The following is a 25367-nucleotide window of genomic DNA, read 5'->3' on the forward strand; positions in this document are numbered from 1 at the left end:
ACATTGAAAATCATGCTCATGTAGACAGAGATAATTGTTGAAATGAGATACAAATTATACTTTGTAAATGGTCCAATTAAATATTCATTCATCCAATTTAACCTTGACAATAGGGTAAATACTGGTTTAGAGCTACATTACAATCAAGACTTCTTCCAAATCTTTGAATTTAATGCGTTTTTGAAAAGCTCTAGATGTGTATTTTACATCAGAGAAAGAAGTGTTATTGGTAAAGTGAGACACAATGTTTAGTAACACAATTAACAAACTGAATTATAATGTTATTAGGTTTCATTAATAAATGTTACTTTCTATTTTGATATTTTTGATGAGATTTCAGTTTCAACAAAGTTATTTTGTTTGTTCTATTGTTCCACTTCTTTACCCACATTCAACCTGATTAACTGACTCCAGAAAATCATGAATGACATTAAATGCTGAGATATTGATTGTAAACAGAACAACCACATTTAACCTTGAAAAAAATATAATAATACTTGTAATAACTAACAGAAAACAAGACGCCGCACATGCAAATTTGACTTTGTCCAATAAATCAATACCTATAGTTGCACTCAACACTAAATCTACTTTAGAAACTAGATAAAATAGACCTTCCCTAATAGTTTCAGAATGGTCTTAAACTATATCACAACTAGTATAAAACCATATGAAAAGCAAATTAATGGACCAATATTTTGTACTGAAAATGACATTGTATTATTTAGAGTTTTAAGATATAATTATGGAGATGGACGGCTGGAGCTCATGTAACTCTGTGGGAGAATCACTGTTTTTGGAAGAAATATATGATCAACAAATGTTATTAATCTTTTAGTTTTGTTTCCTTTGAACTGAGAAAATAATTCAATTTTTGTTTAACTGCACCAACAGAGAGAATATTAAGATTTGTGACAGTTCTTGTTTCATGTGGATAGTTAATGACAGAGATATTTGACCATAAACCAGGACCAAATATCACCGATAATCCGACAATTCAATTCTTTCACAGCATCATGACCTAAAGAATGAACACAACCCATTGAGCAAGTACTCAATCTAGTAAAAGTGTAAAAGTATAGGACCAAAAAATACTCACGTAAAAGTACTTTAAGAGTAAAAAGTAAATTGAGAAATGTTAGAGCGTCAAATGTAGTGATTTTGAATAAGAATTATGTTAATTTTTGGTCAACAGTTGCCAGTGGCGTAGCTACACAATAGGCAGGACAGGCAATTGCTTGGGGCCCTGATCACCAGGGGCCCCTTGATCACCAAGAGCCCCCAGAGGGCAGTCCTTAGGTTAATACAAGCTCATTACAGTCATAAAATGTGATTGACCGGCCTCTATTTTGACTGCAGTTTTATTTTAAGACCACAATAGGTTGGATGACTTTAGTACGAATAAATTATTTAACATCTGTCCTCAGTCACAGGTTTAGCAACTGAAATAACTAACATTGGCATTATTGTTGCAGAGCAGAAGAATCATACTAATGTTCATCAGCAGTTTATGGTTGTTTTTTAAGATCAAAGGTAAAAAGAAGAGTCTGTCTGCAAAGCCTCTCGTGATGTTTCACTTGGGACCCCAAGACACCTGTAGGATATGCAGATGTCCTCCCCCTGTTGCCATGGTGACAGGTAAAGGTGTTATCTGCTGTCCGTGTGGAGTTTTACGGCCCTCAAAAGAAAGAGGACGTGATAGAGACAACAGAGACGCTCTGAACTTTGAAAATAACTTTTCATCAAATGACTCCTTTTGGATTACAGAGAGTAACGATCTCTCCAAGACAAACGACTGCGGTTTTAGTGTTTTTTAACAGACAATCATCAGATTGTAAAAATGTGTCCACCAGATGACTTTACATGTACATATTGTGTAATCGTGTTTTACATGTCATTTTAACTGTTTCATAACTTGTTTTGTGGACAATTTTACCTTTTGTGTAACTCTTGTGGCCTAAAGCCAGATCTCGTTTCATTATCAGCTCTGACCCCAGCGTGCATGCTGATTGGCTGAAGCCACGGCTGATGATTCAAAGCCATGATTCAAACTTACCCACACTTAGGCAGTGTGTCATGTTTGAATTCTTGAGCAATTCTTTAATCAATATCAACCCTGAATGCCCCGCCTCCTTCACAAGTGGGTGGACATTCATAACCTTACAGTACTTGTACTAGTATGTTACCCTACACAGTACTTGTACTAGTATGTTACCCTACACAGTACTTGTACTAGTATGTTACCCTACACACCCTTGCAACGCCACTGACAATCTTCCAAATCCCCAGACTCAGACACAGACTCTCAAAGGTAGTGACCTAAAAATAAAAAGTATCCACCGTAAAAATGACCTAAAAAAGTCCATCTTTGCTCTGCCGTGTGCAGTATCTTATTCATTATCAGTGTAATACCGTATTGTGTAACGATGTAGCGAAGAAACGCACATATTTGGCAGATAAGCTTACTGACCCGGCTGAGATCGAAGTTCTCCTGCGTGGGGTAAAGCGGCTCTGTCTGCAGTGGCACAGCGTGGAGGCTCCATGTCCATCCCAGGACCATCACACACAGAAGAATCCTGCACATCTTGACTGCTCCTCGGCCCGTCTCTGAATGTCCCAGATGAGGCAGCGACCTTTGTCATGTGTGATTTTCGGCGGCGGGGGAGAAAGCAAACAGGCCAAAGTTCCACTCAATGTTTTTGCTGGAAGTGGTTGTGATAGTCGACCTCCAAATCAAACCACTCATCAGGAGTAGAAAAAGCTTCAGTTGTAGTCATCTGGACTCAGTTTGAAAAAATAGACGTTTCGACTCTCATCCAAGAGTCATTGTCAATGGATGAGAGTCGAAACGTCTATTTTTTCAAACTGAGTCCAGATGACTACAACTGAAGCTTTTTCTGAGCTCAATTTTGAGTGTCATGGCTGTGAATACGTATGTACACGTGCTTTTTTTTAAATCAAAATACATTCGCAATATGGGGTATTGTTTGTAAAAGTTTGAGGGAAATAATTCATTTCATCTTGTTTGTGACAAGGCTGTAAAAAAAGAAAAAGTGAAACTGCACTGTAAGTAATTCATATTTTTATGCTGTCGTGTACGTTAACTGACATATTGATCTAAAACCGTTCAAAACGGCATGTTAAATAAACCATAAACCACAGGTGAGTTTTCGATGAGGAAACAACATACAAACATTCAAGGTTAAAAGCTCATTGAAGTTGATTTATCATAATATGTCCCCTTTAAGACATAACGGTGAACAGCAACAGAGAAATCATGGGAATTTAAGAACGTGACACCTTAAATAATACAAAATAATAATTGTGAGAGACAAGTTCAGTGAAATTAAAACAACTTTATCCGTCCCCAAAGAAAAACACACAAATTACATTACATGACAGACATGAATGCACATTAAAACAATCAACAAACATGAAGTTAATAAATGAAGCAAAAGTAAAAAGTGTAATGTAGAGCCGCTTGGTCTTTTTCACCTGTTAGCATTGGCCTGACAAGAAATACATACAATACAACATGTAACAAATCAGATTTAAGTTTGACAAGTCGTGCTCCGTGTTTACCTCGGTCTCGATTCACGACGATCGTCTTCTCATTCATCCCCTGTTTTCTCACCAACGTTTTAAAGTTCTCCATCACGGCCGCGCTCACGTCTTTACTCCGAGCTAAGAGAGCAAGACAAAGACCGGCGTTCCTTTCTTGTAAATGGCAATGATGTCGCGACACAACACTTACTATAGAGTTTGGCTATGAGCGTTTGGTTCCCCGCTGGCTTCTCTGTGCTCAGGAGGACCAGCAGTGCACGCTCCACATAGTCTGTATCCACCACGTCCACCTCAACGTCTGCGCTGAACTCTGAGGACACCAGATGCAGCTGTAACGCATGAACTTTCTGTCAGAGATGATGCTGAATATTATGCACCGACGGGGAACGTGATAGAAGAACCTCCCTGGAGTGTCTGTCAGAGTGAAGCCGGTGAACGTTGTTTTGCAAGAGTCATTTCTAAGAGACAGAGAAAGGAACATGATTTAAGCGAAGCGACGACCTCAACGTGCTCTTATTTCTAACTGACATTTAAGTAAAAGTACTCGACACAAGGGAAAATGTTAGCCGACTATGTCAAGTTCACTTAAATGTTAAAATAACATGAGATAAGCTGAGGTAAGACAAGATGAGGGATCCTTGATTTGGCCTCGAAGTTCAAGGTTTTATTTTTGATGGTTCAAGGTTTTTTTTTTTTTTTTTTTTTTTTGTTCTCTAGGGTTTGAATGTTTTGTCTTGTATGTTTGTCTTTGTAATCGAAAGAAAAGCCATAAATTAATTATCACAACAACAAAAAAGAAAAAAAAAACTACAGGTGAATTTAAAATTGAAATCGAATTGAAAATAAAAAATAAATAACATTCATACTAGACTTCCAATTTAATCATTTAACTAGAATTTGGAATATAATTTGGCCAGATTTAAGACTGAAAATATTGTCAAATTGATTAATTGTTCAAGGTTACCAGACTATTATGTGCAATAGTGGTGTACAATAAAGTCCGCTACTTCTGCTATTTAATTATCATCTGGTTGGTAAAGTATTAGACCCTACAGCTGTTGAACATGAGTTTTCAGTTTGTAAGTTCAATTCAACTAGACTGTTTTAATGTTGTCTGAATCACATATTTCTAGGTTATAAAATAATTATTTACGCAATAAACAAACATGTTTAAGTTGAACCCATAAAATATTTGTAAATGTATATTGTCTTCGTACAAGAGGGTTCTTCTGACCTGAAGGTGGCGGTTGTCACGGTGATGTTGCCCTCTGTGTTGCTGTGTTGCAGGTTTACTTCAACAACAGCAGAGCTTCTCATTTTACGCTGCATAAAGTGTGGACATGTTGAAACAACTGCCATCTCAAACCACCGTCCCAAAAACTGTAAGAAAGTGAGAGTTCAAGTGAAACGTGATGTCCATGTGTTTATTCAAAGCACACACTCACTTGATCCAGACTGAAAGGGTCTTTTGGGGTGATAGAAGTGTTCAGAGAGGACCATGACCCAAAAACAAGAAGGAAAATCAAAAAAACAAAAGTCTTAAGCATCTTGTCGTATGGAAATAGTCGTATTTAGAATGCAGCAGATGTTGGTTGTTGGCCAAAAAGCTGTGTTTTCCCTTTACTGGACTTTGGGACTCAAGGCTAAATAAACTAAGGTTAAATCGATGCTTCCAGTGTTTTTCCTGATTTCACCACCACGTGAAGCCAAACTCCACATGTGACTGGAGAGAAGTCACATTTACCATGAACATCACATTCAACTTTATTTCACAGTAAAGGATGTGTGGAATATGACACATTCAATATCATAAAAATACAAACAGACTGATTTCATTCATTATCTTCATCATTTATTTATTTGCTGATTTTGCAGGATTATACAGTATATTATGTACGGTATGTATATTTGTTTATTCGACTTATTTGACTATTAGAGTAGATTAAGGCAGAAGGCTTCAAAGCACATTTTGAAAACAACTTCTGAAAGCAATTCGTGGCTGAAGAAGGGGCTCTGTCAGTTCGCTGTGGCAGGGCAGTTCTCTGTTGGCAAACGTAGACATAGATAAATGACTATTAGTTCAAAAGCGAAATGCACACACGACTAAGATGATAGTTGTGAAGCAGCAGAGGCCGACCTGCTGGAGGAGGTGTCAGGATGGAGTCTCTGGGCAGGTGACGCGACAGGGCGAAGGCTTTGTACTTCTGATAAACTTCATTTTTCACTTTCAAGCTGCGGGCTGCAAAAACACACATCCCTTATGTTTGTGAGAACAGTGAGAAACAATGTTACACTCACATCAGAGGCCCATGATACAGCTATGTTTTTAATGTTTAATAAGCCGGTGGAGTCCTATTTTGTCTCAATTAAGTAAACATATAAATGTCAGAACATTTTTTAGGACAATGAGAGGGCTTTTAGGGAATCCATGCTAGACTCTTGCTAAACACATTATGGAGCCATTAAAAATCACAAAATATGAAAACTCAAAGTGTTTTTTGCAAATGAGAACCACTCAGACAGATGTGAGTGAGAGCAGAGCCCGGTTTTACTATTTACTATTGTATTTAACATTATTTGTTTATTTAATATAGGAGACAAGCACTTTTTTATGAAGGCAAAATCCTGATGTTTAGGTTTTACTGGACAAATACTTACAGAAATGTTAAGCCCACAATCGTTTTTCATTTCATAAACATATTGTCACAATTTTCGTCTGTAATTTTTAGGACAGAAAATACATTTAGTTTATTTAAAATACACAAAGACTTTATATCTGATGTCATTGAAATTACAGATCTGCCATCATACCATACTTTTTAAAGGGTCTATAATATATGAACTGACTTTTTGCATAATATCACTTCAGTCAGCTCAAATTAACAATGCATTTGTAAATTTTTTTCACTTTGGCGGAGAAAATTGTTATTTATTGATCAACAACAACAACCAGTTTAAACAAATGTGGATTTTTATAATGTATATGTCTTATAAAAGAATACTGACCATTCTCTTCTTCATCAGTCTACATTAAATGAGCTGAAATGTGCAAACGGCATCTCACCGTACAGAGCCACTTGGGTGTACTCCCGGTTGAACACTTTATACTTCAGGACTATGGCATACTCGGTGTAATTGGTGTCTACTACTGTGATGTCCTTCACAGTACTGTGACCTGGTGGAAAAAACACAAACAAACTAAAAACTCAAAGTCCTTTTCAAACAGTAAATACCCGTCTTACGCGCGCTGTGGTAGGTGAACTGTCCTGGGACACTGGTGGCCTCATAATGGTACGCCTTAGCCACACAGCCGTAAGGACTGAAACAGACGAGTAGATACAAATGTTTTTTTCATGTTTATTGCTGTTTTTTCATGGATGCACTGAGAGGCAAGCAAAAAGAAAAGAAAACACACATCATTCACAAACCCTTTCTCAATAATTTCCCACAAGTTTGATAAAAAAATTATGGAAAAAAAAGTTCTCTCTACATTTTTTTCTTTTCCCTTCACTGTTGGTAAAATGAAAAAGGAAACGTATAGAGATCTTTTATTATTTTATATATTTTATGTTGTTTTTAATTCGTTTTTATTCTGTTTGTACGTATTTTATTTATTTTATTTATTTTGTTTATTTTATTTATTTTATTTATTTTATTTATTTTATTTATTTTATTTATTTTATTTATTTTATTTATTTTATTTATTTTATTTATTAGGCCCGAGCCCCAGCAGGGCGGAGGGCCTATTGCTCCCGCAACGCTGCCGAAGGCAGCGTTGCGCAGCCCGCATGTTTGGTACCCCGTCGCCCCTGGCAAGTACAGTGAACTAGCCCATGCCGAAGGCATGGATCATGCATACTTACTCCTGCTATGACAGAAATAGTCAACAATGAGTGAATGGGCGTAGCCCATTCACTCATTGTTGACAACAGCAGCGCGAAGCGCTGCATTCCTCCAAAATCACTCCTGGCATCGTCCCGTACGCGAGAATCCATGCCGCAGGCATGGGCCATGCTTGTATCTGCTCAAATCAATGGAAGTCTATGGGGAGTGGGCGGGGCATCCCGACGGAATAGGGATTGACGAGCGCGTAAGCGCTCGTAATGATGATTCCACCCCATGGCGGCATCGGGAAGGCTTAGAGCTTTCAAACGATGTATAATTTGTTGTTATAGTGGAAACGGCTATATTGTTTTTGCTAAAAATATTATTATTTTTAGGCCCGAGCGCCACAAGCTGGCGAGAGGCCTATTAATCTTGTGAGGCCGTGCAAAGCACGGCTGCGAAAGTGCGCACGTAGTGCGCACGAAATCGAGCGCGAAGCGCTCGCCCACTTCCAAACACTTACTAACGCACTCCTTCACTCATGCACGCCCCGTGCATACTAATTAGTAGTAGGAAAATGGAACATTACCGTTGTAAACGGGCGAAGCCCGTGCAAAAGTGCGCACTAAACGAGCACTTTACATTGAGATGACGACCGCTTCGCGGTCGTCATCCCCATATAAAGCACTCATTTGCGCTAAGTAGCTCACGAATACGTTCCCCATCTCTTGCATGTTCCGTGCATATGAGCATGTAATGCAAAAATTGAACATTATTACTGTATAGAGGGCCAAAAACACAAAGTGGGCGGAGCCCACTCAAAATTAACGAAAGTACCCGTCAGTGACCAGGGACCCACACCATGAGGTAGGAAAGCGCGAGCGCTTTCCGAAAATGTATAGTTTATGATATTTGAAAAATGGGAAACATTGTTTTCGCATCGGAATATTCTTCTTCTTCTTCTTCTTCTTCTTCTTCTTCTTCTTCTTCTTCTTCTTCTTCTTCTTCTTCTTCTTCTTCTTCTTCTTCTTCTTCTTCTTCTTCTTCTTCTTCTTCTTCTTCTTCTCGGGACCAACCCCCCTATTTTTCACCCAGTGAACATTGACGAAAAGTCACAAAAATGTTCACACCTCTAAAAATCGTGCCTCTCTACATTCTGGCTATTTCCCTTTTCTAAAATAAAAAAAATTGGCGCGTCAGCGCCCCCAAATGTACCAAAAATGCATTGAGAGATGGGAAATGACCCAAAAAAAATCTGATTGTAGAATCATGAAATTTGGCGCAGAGGTAGATGGTGACAAGAGAAGTAAAAAATATTATTACGGCAACGCCGTCCGCCCAACCAAATGTCGGCCATATTGCTTCAAAAATGGCTAAACATGACTTCGGAGTTTTTTCCAAACGTCGTACTTTTACGAACTCCTCCCAGGGCGTTGGCCCTAAAAAGCTGAAATTTGGTGAAAATGCTACTGAGGAGTGGGACATCAAAGTTATCCAAATTACATTGATACCTCTCACGGTCTCTGTGTGGCGAAGCCGCAAACTGTAGCTAGAATTTCAGAAATCTCCCATATTTAAAATTTCTGCCGTTTGCGCGGATAAAGTCCGAATTGCGTCAAATTAGAATCAGTTGTTAAACTCTTTGCCCTAAACCTACTTGAAGTGAAATAAATTCATTTGGCGCCACAGCGCCCCCTACAGATTTTATATGGAGGTTAAATGTTTAGTTTTGCGAAATTATATGAAATTTGACACACAACTCAATTTTAGCATCCCCATCAAAAAAGTCAATGAGACCCATGTCATAATTGTTATGGCGTTGCCGTAACGATGACCGAAACCTCCCATGTTATTCCAATGGGGCCAGAACATGTTTACACTTTAGACTTTCACAAACTCCTCCCAGGGCGTCAGCCCTATTAACCTGAAATTTGGTGAGACTCATCTTCAGGATTGGTGAGACTCATCTTCAGGACCATCAAAAGTTATCCACATTTTCATTCAAAGAGTCACGGTGTCTGTGCGGCAAAGCCGCACATTTTGCCAAGAATTCAAAATAAAATAGCTTTTTGATGGTAAAACAAAGGGGAGAAGATGTGACAGCGTCACAGATTCAGCAGTAGGCGTGATAAAAGGACAATTGGGGCGCGTTAGCGCCCCCTCCTCTTGCGGCGTGGCGGCGGTGTGGCGGCGGCGTGGCGAGGGCCGATCATTGCCGCTTGCGGCTATATTTATTATTATTAGACCCGAGCCCCAGCAGGGCGGAGGGCCTATTGCTCCCGCAACGCTGCCGAAGGCAGCGTTGCAACTGTCTGACCAAACATGCGGGCGCAGCCCGCATGTTTGGTACCCCGTCGCCCCTGGCAAGTACAGTGAACTAGCCCATGCCGAAGGCATGGATCATGCATACTTACTCCTGCTATGACAGAAATAGTCAACAATTAGTGAATGGGCGTAGCCCATTCACTAATTGTTGACAACAGCAGCGCAAAGCGCTGCATTCCTCCAAAAACCCTCCTGGCATCGTCCCGTACGCGAGAATCCATGCCGCAGGCATGGGCCATGCTTGTATCTGCTCAAATCAATGGAAGTCTATGGGGAGTGGGCGGGACATCCCGACGGAATAGGGAGTGACGAGCGCGTAAGTGCTCGTAATGATGATTCCACCCCATGGCGGCATCGGGAAGGCTTAGAGCTTTCAAACGATGTATCATTTGTTGTTATAGTGGAAACGGCTATATTTTTTTTGCTAAAAATATTATTATTATTAGGCCCGAGCCCCAGCAGGGGGAGGGCCTATTGCTCCCGCAACGCTGCCGAAGGCAGCGTTGCAACTGTCTGACCAAACATGCGGGCGCAGCCCGCATGTTTGGTACCCCGTCGCCCCTGGCAAGTACAGTGAACTAGCCCATGCCGAAGGCATGGATCATGCATACTTACTCCTGCTATGACAGAAATAGTCAACAATTAGTGAATGGGCGTAGCCCATTCACTAATTGTTGACAACAGCAGCGCGAAGCGCTGCATTCCTCCAAAAACCCTCCTGGCATCGTCCCATATGCGAGAATCCATGCCGCAGGCATGGGCCATGCTTGTATCTGCTCAAATCAATGGAAGTCTATGGGGAGTGGGCGGGGCATCCCGACGGAATAGGGAGTGACGAGCGCGTAAGCGCTCGTAATGATAATTCCACCCCATGGCGGCATCGGGAAGGCTTAGAGCTTTCAAACGATGTATCATTTGTTGTTATAGTAAAAACGGCTATATTGTTTTTGCTAAAAATATTATTATTATTATTATTTTTCTTGTTCTTCTTCAGCGCTTTGATCTCTAATTTGACCCCCTGAACATGCTCAAAAACTCACCAAACTTTGCCCAAAATTCAGAATCGGTGAAAAATTTTATTTTTTCTGGGCCTTTTTTTTTTTCGTTAAAAAATGGCGCGACAGCGCCACCGACAAAAGTCAAAATACATTGCGCCTATGGGAGACGCCCCGAGGTCAACTTTGGCGTAAAGCTACGAAATTCGGGACACGCATTCCTCTCGTGAGGATAAACAAAAAAAAACATTGTGGCCACGCCCCCAAACTTACCCTATGGCCGCCATCTTCCTTTGAAAATGAAAACAAGCTGAGTTAGCCATTTTGTTTACGTCAAACTTTGACGAACTCCTCCTAGGGCGTTTTGCCCACCGACTTCAAAATCGGCGTACGTCCTCTGGACAAGTGGGGCATCTAAAGTTATTCAATTTTTTGAGATACCTTTTACGGTCTGTGTGCGGCGCAGCCGCAAAGTTGGACAACTTATTTTGGAATATTGCAGGTCTAAAAATTGCTCCCATTTGATCAAAACCAGTCCGATTAGGACCAAATTTGAATCAGTTGTTAAACTTTCTAGTTTGGACCAGTTTAGGCTGACAAAATTGAAATGGCAGTGATAGCGCCCCCTACAGAGTGACCTTTAAATTAACATTGAAGGTCAAAAATTAGTTTTACCAAAATTGTCTAAACTTTACCCAAAATTCTATTTTGCCGTCCCGATCACAAAAGCCAATCACAAAAATGCCTAAATTTTTACGCCGTAGTCGTAGCGATGACAGAAACCTCCCATGTTATCCCTATGGGAAAACCACAAAATCTCTCAAATTACCACATTTTTATGTTTTACACTTTAACGAAGTCCTCCTAGTGCGTTTTGCCCACCAACCTCAAAATCGGTGTACGTCCTCTAGACAAGTGGTGTATCTAAAGTTATCCAAATTTTAAGGATAACTTTTACGGTCTTTGTGCGACGGAGCCGCAAACGTTTCCCAGAATTCTGACTATTTGGCCTTCAGAGTGGCCTATAAACAATAGAGTTTTTCCAAATGACATGATATTTTGAACAAAATTCTAATTTGCCATCCTGATCATAAAAGTATGAGAGCCAAAGTCATATTTTGTACGGCGTAACCGTAGCGTTGACAGAAACCTCCCATGTTATCCTTATGGGAAAATCGTAGAATCGCTCAAATCACCACATTTTTACGCTTCACACTTTAATGAACTCCTCCTAGGGCGATTGTCCGATCAAGTTCATATTTGGAGAATATCATCTACACAAGCGGGGCATCAAAACTTACCCATATTTTGATTCTAAGTGCTACGGTCTCTGTGTGGCGGACCCGCAAATATATGTCAGAAATGGGAAAACAGCGAAATCTCTAAAATCACCACATTTTTACGCTTCACACTTTAACGAACTCCTCCTAGGGCGATTGCCCGATCAAGCTCATATTTGGGGAAAATCATCTACACAAACGGGGCATCAAAAGTTATCCATATTTTGATTTTAAGTGGTACGGTCTCTGTGCCGTGGAGCTGCAAATATACTGTCACAAATGGGAAAAACGCCAAATCCTTGAAATGTTCACATTTACGCTTCACACTTTAACAAACTCCTCCGTGGGCAATAGCTCGATCAAGCTTTACTTTGGGAAAAATCATCTACACAAGCGGGGCATCAAAAGGTATCCATATTTTTATTCCAAGTGCTACGGTCTCTGTGCGGCGGCGCAGCAAATTTGACTGACACTTGTGTTCATTTGCACTGGATTGGCCATGTCCAATGTGTCGCCGTCTGTCAAGTTCTTTTTTTATTCAAGACACAATAAGGGCGCCATCTTTATCAAGTCAAAAGCGCAGAGTCGGAAGGCCGGCGGCCCGCGAGGGCCGTTGGATGCCGCTTGCGGCTTTAATTTTTCTTGTTCTTCATCGCTTTGATCTCTAATTTGACCCCCTGAACATGCTCAAAAACTCACCAAACTTTGCCCAAAATTCAGAATCGGCGAAAAATTTTGTTTTTTCTGGGCCATTTTTTTTTTCGTTAAAAAATGGCGCGACAGCGCCACCGACAAAAGTCAAAATACATTGCGCCTATGGGAGACGCCCCGAGGTCAACTTTGTCGTAAAGCTACGAAATTCGGGACACGCATTCCTCTCGTGAGGACAAACAAAAAAAATCATTGTGGCCACGCCCCCAGACTTACCCTATGGCCGCCATCTTCCTTTGAAAATGAAAACACGCTGTGTTAGCCATTTTGTTCACGTCAAACTTTGACAAACTCCTCCTAGGGCGTTTTGCCCACCGACTTCAAAATCGGCGTACGTCCTCTGGACAAGTGGGGCATCTAAAGTTATCCAATTTTTTGAGATACCTTTTACGGTCTGTGTGCGGCGCAGCCGCAAAGTTGGACAACTTATTTTGGAATATTGCAGATCTAGAAATTGCTCCCATTTGATCAAAACGAGTCCGATTAGGACCAAATTTGAATCAGTTGTTCAACTTTCTAGTTTGGACCAGTTTATGATGACAAAATTGAAATGGGCGGGATAGCGCCCCCTACAGAGTGAACTTTAAATTAACATTGAAGGTCAAAAATTAGTTTTACCAAAATGTTCTAAACTTTACCCAAAATTCTATTTTGGCGTCCCGATCAAAAAAGCCAATCAGACAAATAACTTATTTTTTACGGCGTAGTCGTAGCGATGACAGAAACCTCCCATGTTATCCCTATGGGAAAACCGCAAAATCTCTCAAATATTCACATTTTTATGTTTCACACTTTAACGAACTCCTCCTAGTGCGTTTTGCCCACCAACCTCAAAATCGGTGTACGTCCTCTAAGTGGGGCATCTAAAGTTATCCAAATTTTAAGGATAACTTTTACGGTCTCTGTGCGACGGAGCCGCAAACGTTTCCCAGAATTCTGACTATTTGGCCTTCAGAGTGGCCTATAAACAATAGAGTTTTTCCAAATGACATGATATTTTGAACAAAATTCTAATTTGCCATCCTGATCATAAAAGTATGAGAGCCAAAGTCATATTTTGTACGGCGTAACCGTAGCGTTGACAGAAACATCCCATGTTATCCTTATGGGAAAATCGTAGAATCGCTCAAATCACCACATTTTTACGCTTCACACTTTAACAAACTCCTCCTAGGGCGATTGCCCGATCAAGCTCATATTTGGAGAATATCATCTACACAAACGGGGCATCAAAAGTTAGTCATATTTTGATTTTAAGTGGTACGGTCTCTGTGCCGTGGAGCTGCAAATATACTGTCACAAATGGGAAAAACGCCAAATCCTTGAAATGTTCACATTTACGCTTCACACTTTAACAAACTCCTCCTAGTGCGTTTGGCCCACCGATCTCAAAATCGGTGTACCTCCTCTAGACAAGTGGGGCATCTAAAGTTTTTCAAATTTTATGGATAACATTTACGGTCTCTGTGCAGCTGAGCCGCAAACTTTTCGCAGAATTTGGACTATTTGGCCTTCAGAGTGGCCTATAAACAAGAGTTTTTCCAAATGACATGACATTTTGCACACAATTCTCATTTGCCATCCCCAAATTAAAAGTATGGGAGCCAAAGTCATATTTGGTAAAGCGTAGCCGTAGCGATGACAGAAACATCCCATGTTATCCCTATGGGGAAACTGCAAAATCTCTAAAATGACCACATTTTTACACTTCACACTTTAACAAACTCCTCCTAGGGCGATTACCCGATCAAGTTCATATTTGGGGAGAATCATCTACACAAGCGGGGCATCAAAAGTTATCCATATTTTGATTTTAAGTACTAGGGTCTCTGTGCGGTAGAGCCGCAAATATATGTCACAAATGGGAAAAACGCCAAATCCTTGAAATGTTCACATTTATGCTTCACACTTTAATGAACTCCTCTGTGGGCAATAGCTCGATCAAGCTCATATTTTGGGAAAATAATCTACACAAGCGGAGCATCAAAAGTTATCCATATTTTTATTCCAAGTGTCACGGTCTCTGTGCGCTGGAGCTGCACATTCGACCGACATTTGTGTTCATTTGCACTGGTTAAGCACAGCATTGAACATGTACAATGTGTCACTGTCTTAGTTCTTAGACAATTGCGTTAGCGCCATCTCTGTAAAATGCAGAGAGCAGAGTCGGAAGGCCGGCGGCCCGCGAGGGCCATTGGATGCCGCTTGCGGCTTTAATTTTACTTGTGCTTGTTTTGTACTCTCCAGCACTTTGGAGACTTTGTGTTATGTGCTATACAAATAAAGTTGGGCTGGATTTGATCTTTTTTTCTCTAGTCTGGCAGGTTTTTGTTTGTTTGTTTGTTTGTTTGTTTGTTTGTTTGTGTCTGACGCAATCAAGCTGGAGAAAACAAGATAAACATGGTGCATTTTTTATTCATTTTTTAAACTGCAAGCACAAACTAGAGGGGAAAAATGTACTTTTTCTTTTGCTTGCCTCTCAGAGCTTCCGTAGGTTTACTTGCTAACAGACAAAGACACGCGCTCACGTTTGATCCCACATGGTGAGGTTGACGTTGCCGTTGGGCAGAGGGACCACCATGCCCATCGAGGCCGTCACCAGAGATCTGAACGGGACGAATCCCGGAGAGTCGTACGCCAGGCCCACTCGGTACCACCTGCCTGCAAACTGCACACAAACAGAAGAAATGTGCGGGTCAGTGATGAGCAGGAAAGTTCATTACAACAATGTGTCACGATGGAGGATTGGTCTGTTTTTTTTACGATTGTCCGATCAGACGTTTAAGTCAGCTTTACGATTCAGTCAGACTTGTATTTGAGAGTGGTTTCAGCAGCCGCAACATGTCAAGGTACAACTTTAAAACACAGACCGGACTATGAAAACCCTAAAACATATTGCTTTTGATGTACTGTATGTCCATATACTGTACCACTATTGTTTTTTTAGTTTCTGTGTTTGTTTGAAACATTTTCAGCTTTAAGTATAACAATATAGAACAAAAAAACACAAAGAAACAGAACACGACATAAGAGTTTTTCTATATAAGTGTTTTTTTTAATAAGATATATATCTGTTCTTTTACTTCTGTGCCTACTTTGTGTTGCAACAGTGGAATTTCCCCATTGTGGGACAAATAAAGGCTTATCTTATCTTATCTTAAACATATCCATGGAGACTGGTCAGGTCTGTGGAGAGATTTATGAGCATATCTAGTCTACTAATATCATGTTGAACAGAAGCCACTGAACAGATCAAATTTGACACCTTACTGTTGAGTTGAAAACATAAAGGTGCCACGCCCAAAGCTGCATTCAAGTCTGCCCAAGTTCAAGTCTGCACATGAAGAGTGAGCTTTCAGACCAGCTAAAAACACTGAGCATGTACTTTGAGAACATTTTACCCTCTGCGTATTTTTAGCGCTCACAAACAAGTGCGCTGTGTTAGTGCCTAAATTATAACCCATCAGTGGCCTCAGTGCGGGTAACTGTATGTCAAAAGCACGTCGCACTTCTAAACAAGCTCTTTTGAGTTCGTTAAAAGCTAGAAAAGACACAAGAGCTCAGAGACGTCTTGTTTGAGTCCTCATCACATCTCGCTTTTCAGAAAATTAAACAGTTTCTTTGTGGTTACTCTTGCAATTCAAGGACAAATGTTGCAAATGTTTCTACCAGTGAAGAGCAAATGTTCATTCACAAAGATCAGCAAATGGTAAACCTTGACCCAAAGTGTGTCACGCTGAAGATGGATAGTGTAAACAATCAGCACGTTTGAAACTCAAATATTGTTTTAGCGACTTACCCGGTAAAACAAAACAAAAGACAACACGTCAATCATTAATGACCTTAAGATCTAAGATGAGCTAAAACATACATGAAACAAGGACCAACACAGGTTTAAATCCGGTCTCCTGCTGGTGCCAGAGTCAGGACTAAACATTAGTGTTTCAGTTTTATGCAGCTAAATCTGGGACAGTTTTCCTGAAGATGTGAGCCAGTCCTTTACTCTGACAATGTTCAAATCTAGACTAAAACGGTTCTGTTTAGCTGCGCATACGACTGAAATGATTTGATCTACACTCCTCTCCTTTAAAGTGCATTTTATAATCATTATTTACATGTTTATTTGCTTTAATTTGGGATTTTAATGTGTCTTTTGTTGTTGTGTGAAGCACTTTGAATTACTTTGTGTACAAATTGTGCTCTACAAATAAAGTTGCCTTGCCAAAGATTGGATTTTCCCAACACTATAAACTAAATTATAAAAAACACTATATAACAGGAAGCAACCATGGGTAGAGAATCAGAAAAATAATAAAAGCAACAACAACAACAACAACAACAACAACAACATCATCATCATCAACAAACAAAACAGTGAAATATATGAAGTTACATACTTTGCTGAGTATCACACCACGACATAGAGCAGGTTTTGGACCACGCGCTGTTGACTTTGTACCCAAAACACACACGCGACCGAACGTAACACTCTATCTTCTTTCACAAGGCATATTTAGTCACACAAACGTACCAAAATGCATGAAAACAAGCCCAAAAGAACGATATTACCCTTTGCAAGTTGAAGTCTTTCTGTGGCTTGACGTCCGCCTGCGCCACCGCCACCATCACCATCATCACCATGACAACGGCCAGCCCGGTGGACCCCATGGCGAAGCGAAGATGAGAGTGGACGTCCCGTGCGTGGATGAGCGCTTGCGACTTCTGTGATCCTTTGGCAGAAAGCGCGTGTCGTTCAGGGCAGGTTCTGAGTGGCAAAGCAGTGGCACTTGTTTATTTAATCCCGATCCACCCCTCAGAGAGTCAGCCAATCACGGCAGGGAGCGTAGGGGCCACGGCACGGGCCAAGATGGACTTTTGGGGGCCCGTCCTGTGTCATGTCCGAAACGGCTTGTCCCGCGGGTGACTGTGGTGGAGGGGAGCAGCTGATGGACGAGTGAAACACTGTGAAACAGTGTGTGAAACAGTGTGTGAAACAGTGTGTGAAACACTGTGAAACAGTGTGTGAAACAGTGTGAAACAGTGTGTGAAACAGTGTGTGAAACAGTGTGTGAAACACTGTGAAACAGTGTGTGAAACACTGTGAAACAGTGTGTGAAACAGTGTGTGAAACAGTGTGTGAAACACTGTGAAACAGTGTGTGAAACAGTGTGAAACAGTGTGTGAAACAGTGTGTGAAACACTGTGAAACAGTGTGAAACAGTGTGAAACAGTGTGTGAAACAGTGTGTGAAACACTGTGAAACAGTGTGAAACAGTGTGTGAAACAGTGTGAAACAGTGTGTGAAACAGTGTGAAACAGTGTGTGAAACAGTGTGTGAAACAGTGTGAAACAGTGTGAAACAGTGTGTGAAACAGTGTGAAACAGTGTGAAACAGTGTGAAACAGTGTGTGAAACAGTGTGTGAAACAGTGTGTGAAACAGTGTGAAACAGTGTGTGAAACAGTGTGTGAAACAGTGTGAAACAGTGTGTGAACCAGTGTGTGAAACAGTGTGTGAAACAGTGTGAAACTGTGTGAAACAGTGTGAAACAGTGTGTGAAACAGTGTGAAACTGTGTGTGAAACAGTGTGTGAAACAGTGTGTGAAACAACAGTGTGAAACAACAGTGTGAAACAACAGTGTGAAACAACAGTGTGAAACAACAGTGTGAAACAACAGTGTGAAACAGTGTGAAACAACAGTGTGAAACTGTGTGAAACAACAGCGTGAAACTGTGTGAAACAGTGTGTGAAACTGTGTGAAACAACAGTGTGAAACTGTGTGAAATAGTGTGAAACTGTGTGAAACAGTGTGTGAAACAGTGTGAAACAGTGTGAAACAAAAGTGTGAAACAGTGTGTGAAACTGTGTGAAACAGTGTGAAACAAAAGTGTGAAACAGTGTGTGAAACTGTGTGAAACAGTGTGAAACTGTGTGAAACAGTGTGTGAAACAGTGTGAAACAAAAGTGTGAAACAGTGTGAAACTGTGTAAAACAGTGTGTGAAACAGTGTGAAACAAAAGTGTGAAACAGTGTGTGAAACAGTGTGTGAAACAGTGTGTGAAACATTGTGTGAAACAGTGTGTGAAACAGTGTGAAACAAAAGAGTGAAACAGTGTGTGAAACAGTGTGTGAAACATTGTGTGAAACAGTGTGTGAAACAGTGTAAAACAGTGTGTGAAACACTGTGAAACTGTGTGAAACAGAGTGTGAAACAGTGTGTGAAACAGTGTGAAACAACAGTGTGAAACTGTGTGAAACAGTGTGAAACAACAGTGTGTGAAACTGTGTGAAACAGTGTGAAACAGAGTGTGAAACAGTGTGAACCAGTGTGTGAAACAGTGTGAAACAATGTGAAACAGTGTGAAACAGTGTGAAACAGTGTGTGAAACAGTGTGTGAAACTGTGTGAAACAACAGTGTGAAACAACAGTGTGAAACAGTATGTGAAACAGTGTGTGAAACAGTGTGAAACTGTGTGTGAAACAGTGTGAAACAGTGTGTGAAACAGTGTGAAACAGTGTGTGAAACAGTGTGTGAAACTGTGTGAAACAGTGTGCAACAGTTTGTGAAACAGTGTGTGAAACAGTGTGTGAAACAGTGTGTGAAACAGTGTGAAACAGTGTGTGAAACAGTGTGTGAAACAGTGTGAAACTGTGTGAAACAACAGTGTGAAACAGTGTGAAACTGTGTGAAACAGTGTGAAACAACAGTGTGAAACAGTGTGTGAAACAGTGTGAAACAGTGTGTGAAACAGTGTGAAACAGTGTGAAACAGTGTGAAACAGTGTGTGAAACAGTGTGAAACAGTGTGTGAAACAGTGTGTGAAACAGTGTGAAACAGTGTGTGAAACAGTGTGTGAAACAGTGTGAAACAGTGTGAAACAGTGTGTGAAACAGTGTGTGAAACAGTGTGAAACAGTGTGTGAAACAACAGTGTGAAACAGTGTGAAACTGTGTGAAACAGTGTGAAACTGTGTGAAACAGTGTGAAACAACAGTGTGAAACAGTGTGTGAAACAGTGTGAAACAGTGTGAAACTGTGAAACAGTGTGAAACAGTGTGAAACAGTGTGTGAAACAGTGTGAAACAGTGTGTGAAACAGTGTGTGAAACAGTGTGAAACAGTGTGTGAAACAGTGTGTGAAACAGTGTGAAACAGTGTGTGAAACAGTGTGTGAAACAGTGTGTGAAACAGTGTGAAACTGTGTGAAACAACAGTGTGAAACAACAGTGTGAAACATTGTGAAACTGTGTGAAACAGTGTGAAACAACAGTGTGAAACTGTGTGAAACAGTGTGAAACTGAGTGTGAAACTGTGTGAAACAACAGTGTGAAACTGTGTGAAACAGAGTGTGAAACTGTGTGAAACAGTGTGAAACAGTGTGAAACAGTGTGAAACAGTGTGAAACAAAAGTGTGAAACAGTGTGTGAAACTGTGTGAAACAGTGTGAAACTGTGTGAAACTATGTGAAACTGTGCAAAACAGTGTGTGAAACAGTGTGAAACAGTGTGAAACAGTGTGTGAAACAGTGTGTGAAACATTGTGTGAAACAGTGTGTGAAACAGTGTGAAACAGTGTGTGAAACAGTGTGTGAAACAGTGTGAAACAACAGTGTGAAACAACAGTGTGAAACATCGTGAAACTGTGTGAAACAGTGTGTGAAACAGTGTGTGAAACAGTGTGAAACAACAGTGTGAAACAACAGTGTGAAACATTGTGAAACTCTGTGAAACAGTGTGAAACAACAGTGTGAAACTGTGTGAAACAACAGTGTGAAACTGTGTGAAACAGTGTGAAACAGAATGTGAAACTGTGTGAAACTGTGTGTGAAACAGTGTGAAACAGTGTGTGAAACAGTGTGAAACAGTGTGAAACAGTGTGAAAAAGTGTGAAACAGTGTGTGAAACAGTGTGTGAAACAGTGTGAAACAGTGTGTGAAACAGTGTGTGAAACAGTGTGAAACAGTGTGTGAAACAGTGTGAAACTGTGTGTGAAACAGTGTGAAACTGTGTGTGAAACACTGTGAAACAGTGTGTGAAACAGTGTGAAACAGTGTGTGAAACAGTGTGTGAAACAGTGTGAAACAGTGTGGGAAACAGTGTGAATCAGTGTGTGAAACAGTGTGAAACAGTGTGTGAAACAGTGTGTGAAACAGTGTGAAACTGTGTGTGAAACAGTGTGAAACTGTGTGTGAAACACTGTGAAACAGTGTGTGAAACAGTGTGAAACAGTGTGTGAAACAGTGTGTGAAACAGTGTGAAACAGTGTGTGAAACAGTGTGGGAAACAGTGTGAATCAGTGTGTGAAACAGTGTGTGAAACAGTTTGTGAAACAGTGTGAAACAGTGTGTGAAACAGTGTGAAACAGTGTGTGAAACAGTGTGTGAAACAGTGTGTGAAACAGTGTGAAACAGTGTGAAACAGTGTGTGAAACAGTGTGAAACAGTGTGAAACAGTGTGTGAAACAGTGTGAAACAGTGTGTGAAACAGTGTGTGAAACAGTGTGTGAAACAGTGTGAAACAGTGTGTGAAACAGTGTGTGAAACAGTGTGAAACAGTGTGAAACAGTGTGTGAAACAGTGTGAAACAGTGTGTGAAACAGTGTGAAACAGTGTGTGAAACAGTGTGTGAAACAGTGTGTGAAACAGTGTGAAACAGTGTGTGAAACAGTGTGTGAAACAGTGTGAAACAGTGTGAAACAGTGTGTGAAACAGTGTGAAACAGTGTGAAACAGTGTGTGAAACAGTGTGTGAAACTGTGTGAAACTGTGTGTGAAACAGTGTGAAACAGTGTGAAACATTGTGAAACTGTGTGAAACTGTGTGAAACAGTGTGAAACTGTGTGAAACAAAAGTGTGAAACAGTGTGTGAAACAGTGTGTGAAACATTGTGTGAAACAGTGTGAAACAGTGTGTGAAACAGTGTGTGAAACAGTGTGAAACAGTGTGTGAAACAGTGTGTGAAACAGTGTGAAACAGTGTGAAACAACAGTGTGAAACATTGTGAAACTGTGTGAAACAGTGTGAAACAACAGTGTGAAACTGTGTGAAACAGTGTGAAACAGAGTGTGAAACTGTGTGTGAAACTGTGTGTGAAACAGTGTGAAACAGTGTGTGAAACAGTGTGAAACAGTGTGTGAAACAGTGTGTGAAACAGTGTGAAACAGTGTGAAAAAGTGTGAAACAGTGTGTGAAACAGTGTGTGAAACAGTGTGTGAAACAGTGTGTGAAACAGTGTGAAACAGTGTGTGAAACAGTGTGAAACAGTGTGTGAAACAGTGTGTGAAACAGTGTGTGAAACAGTGTGAAACAGTGTGGTAAACAGTGTGAATCAGTGTGTGAAACAGTGTGAAACAGTGTGTGAAACAGTGTGTGAAACAGTGTGAAACTGTGTGTGAAACAGTGTGAAACTGTGTGTGAAACACTGTGAAACAGTGTGTGAAACAGTGTGAAACAGTGTGTGAAACAGTGTGAAACAGTGTGGGAAACAGTGTGAATCAGTGTGTGAAAGAGTGTGAAACAGTGTGTGAAACAGTTTGTGAAACAGTGTGAAACAGTGTGTGAAACAGTGTGTGAAACACTGTGAAACAGTGTGAAACAGTGTGTGAAACAGTGTGTGAAACAGTGTGAAACAGTGTGTGAAACAGTGTGAAACAGTGTGTGAAACAGTGTGAAACAGTGTGTGAAACAGTGTGAAACAGTGTGAAACTGTGTGTGAAACAGTGTGAAACTGTGTGTGAAACAGTGTGAAACAGTGTGTGAAACAGTGTGTGAAACAGTGTGAAACAGTGTGACTTTTGACCATAAGTACCAAAGGAATCACCAAACAAGAACAAAAAAAACAAGGAGTGGACCCAAACCCCTGAACAATAATGAGATTTGTGGATTTTAATGTATGTATTTGAGTAACTTATAGAATCATATCCCATGTCCTCTATTATTCTTGATTAAATCATCATCAAATTCTACAATGTGAAAAAAATGTGTCAGTAAAGAATATTCCCAGAGAATCAAAAGAGCGATGCAAGATATTCAACAACAAACCAGTTGATCTGTTATTGTAGGACTGCTGCGGGTTTGGACAAGACACATGAATAAGTTTAACACAACATTTAACACATTTGCCAATAGGGTTGAACAGGAATACTGAATGTGTTTGTGTTGAAAGCAATACATAAAAAAAATAAATAAATAAATAAATAAATAGAATAAATAGAATAAATGAAATAAATGAAATAAATGAAATAAATGAAATAAATGAAATAAATGAAATAAAATAAAATACAATAAATGCAACTGATGCTGGTCTGGCTACAATCTATGCTCACATTATAGGCTACATTCGCTGAAGTCCGCAAGTCAAATTACTGATTTTATGTATGTATCCATTTTGTCATTAAATATGAATGATTTGGTAACAACAGTGACATTGTTGACTCTGTAGAGGTGGAGGAAATGATCATGTGAATAAACAGCGACAGATCTGTTACAGGCATCATCTGTCATCATATCAGGAGAAGAGGAAGCACTCAATTTTGGTAAGTAGAAAATAGAGACAGGAGCAAAGGCATTACTCAACTAAAAGTAAAACTAGCACAAAATAATATATCAAAGTAGAAGTTTGGAATTACCCATTTCAAAATGTACTTCAAGAGTAAAACGTATTTCATTTAGAATTGTTAAAGTATTACATGTAGTGAAACCAGGTTTGCTTGAACTTAGCCTTTATGCAGAATGTCAAAAAAGCCACTCAAACTATGTGGAAAGGACTCTCTATTTTTGAGTCCAGTTCAGAAATGTAGTGGAGTAGAAAATACGGATACTACTATGTAAAAGTCAAACATACCCACTGAAAAAGTTACCAAACTGAAGTACAGATGCAGTGTTAGTATCTGTATTTATACACATTATAGAACCATCTAACCACTGACCTAACTATTATATGTCGATGATCAGAATGAACACAGCCTGGATTGAAAAAACAAAACAAAGTGTCAACATTTTAAATAGTTTTATTATTAATCATTTCCATTTGCAGCAGTGCTTTTTTTTCAGATGCAGGTTTGTACAGCTCAAGTCTTCAGCGTGTGGACATCAAAGAGGACACACCTCGCTCTGCACCAGGACTGTCACTGTGCAACACAACAACTCCAAAATAAGATCAAATAGTTCCACATCGCACGCACACACACACACACACACACGCAGAAATGGTTCTCCTCAAACACTTTATGATGTTCCTGAGTACCACAATAGGGAAAAGACGAACAAAAAGTGCAAAAAATCTGGGTTTGAAAAAGAAAAAATAATATAGTAAACAATAAACCATCATTTGTATACAATGTCAAAATAAATTAGTTCCATTAAACCTGTACACATTTTAGTAGTAGTTTTTTTGTGATGATTTGAAAGATAATTTCCATAACTGCCTAATTTTGGTGTTGCTGGTTAGTTGTATTTCAAAAGCTTTTAAATTTTATTTCCGTTTAAAATACTTTGGAGTTGATTGTCATCGACTCAAACATAATCTCATCATTAACATAACATGATAAAAAACAACAACGGCAATAATTTCACGCCAAAAAAAAAAAAAAAAAAAAAAAAAATCAAAAATCAAAGAGATAAAGCATTTAAACATTCACAGCAACGAGCGTTTCGAAAATAATTTAAACTTATTACAAACATGAGAACATCTTCATTTTCAGAGTGCTGCAGTGAAGCTGTTTATTCATGCGCCCCCTGGTGGTCCCGGTTCACTGGTGCGAGGCCGGGTCAGGAGCATCATAACAGCCGCTGTATTGCCTTAAATACACATTGTACAACATCTTCGACATGGGCATTCTTTGCGGACATTCATGAGAACATTTCACACTCATCATTAAAAGAATCAACACACGACAAACGGTCAAAATGCCATCCGCTGCGGCACAGGAGGCAGGAATCAAGTCACATCTGCTGAAAAACCACTTTAAAAGGTCCTATTTCCTCTAGGCTTCGTTTCCCCCCCCCCAAGACGAGGGAAATTAAGTGACAATGGCCATCACTGTCAACGGTTTGCACCCATCGAGATCAACGGTTTGCACCCATCGAGATCAACGGTTTGCACCCATCGAGATCAACGATTTGCACCCATCGAGATCAACGGTTTGCACCCATCGAGATCAACGGTTTGCACCCATCGAGATCAACGGTCAGTCAGTGCAAACTCTGAACAAATCGCAGATTCAGTCGCTCGAGAAATAGTCCTACCTTTTTTTTTTAAAACCTAATACTTTCAGTCGGAGTATGATACAGAGAGACAGATAGATGTTGCATGGATACAAGCAGGAGGATGGAAGACGGAGGGTAACCACCGAGTCGCTGTAATGCAGACGGTGTAAAAAGAATGCAATTGGAGTGTTTACAAGATTTGACAATTGCCGAAAATGGTTCTCAACTGCTCATCTCAATTAAAAAGTCGCAATACTAAATACACTCAAATTAACTTGTTGAGAACTTGCTATTGGTTCCAAGCTTTACCCGCCTCAAGCTCATATTCGCGGCCTAGAAAGGATCCACCTGCAGTCACTAACACGGACAAGTGCAAGTTTAGTTCAATCGTATCGAGAAAGAGACACTGAGACACATTTAGATTTAGAAGATAGTCAAGTGTCATAATAATCAAGTTCCATTT

The 25367-nt window shown here is 40.0% G+C and overlaps 3 protein-coding genes across 3 annotated transcripts in view; all 3 read right to left on the bottom strand.

The window, feature by feature from the left end:
- LOC140368330 (protein AMBP-like) overlaps positions 1 to 2652 on the bottom strand; it is an 8994-nt gene extending 6342 nt beyond the window's left edge. The window contains exon 1 of the mRNA XM_072455310.1: positions 2471 to 2652. Coding sequence (XP_072311411.1) covers positions 2471 to 2584 — 114 coding nt within the window. The 5' untranslated portion in view covers positions 2585 to 2652. The remainder of the gene's footprint in view (positions 1 to 2470) is intronic.
- A 771-nt stretch (positions 2653 to 3423) lies between these two features.
- Positions 3424 to 5051, bottom strand: LOC140368334 (protein AMBP-like). Its single transcript, XM_072455313.1, has 6 exons — positions 5010 to 5051; positions 4799 to 4944; positions 3946 to 4022; positions 3755 to 3874; positions 3583 to 3684; positions 3424 to 3509 (listed from the first exon to the last, which is right to left on the bottom strand). Exons 2-6 carry the CDS (start codon positions 4921 to 4923, stop codon positions 3499 to 3501), a joined length of 435 nt encoding a protein of 144 aa, XP_072311414.1. The 5' UTR covers positions 4924 to 4944; positions 5010 to 5051; the 3' UTR covers positions 3424 to 3498.
- Positions 5052 to 5437: 386 nt separating this feature from the next.
- On the bottom strand, positions 5438 to 17482 carry ptgdsa (prostaglandin D2 synthase a). The gene is made up of 6 exons (XM_072455312.1): positions 17270 to 17482; positions 15229 to 15368; positions 6807 to 6883; positions 6629 to 6739; positions 5702 to 5803; positions 5438 to 5606 (listed from the first exon to the last, which is right to left on the bottom strand). The coding sequence occupies exons 1-6, from the start codon at positions 17366 to 17368 to the stop codon at positions 5581 to 5583; spliced, it is 555 nt and encodes a 184-aa protein (XP_072311413.1). The 5' UTR covers positions 17369 to 17482; the 3' UTR covers positions 5438 to 5580.
- Positions 17483 to 25367: the final 7885 nt, after the last annotated feature.

This window comes from Eucyclogobius newberryi, unplaced genomic scaffold (genome assembly GCF_026437365.1).
Source record: "Eucyclogobius newberryi isolate DKJ021-1_F unplaced genomic scaffold, fEucNew1.0.hap1 SCAF_2, whole genome shotgun sequence".
Lineage (NCBI taxonomy): Eukaryota > Metazoa > Chordata > Actinopteri > Gobiiformes > Gobiidae > Eucyclogobius > Eucyclogobius newberryi.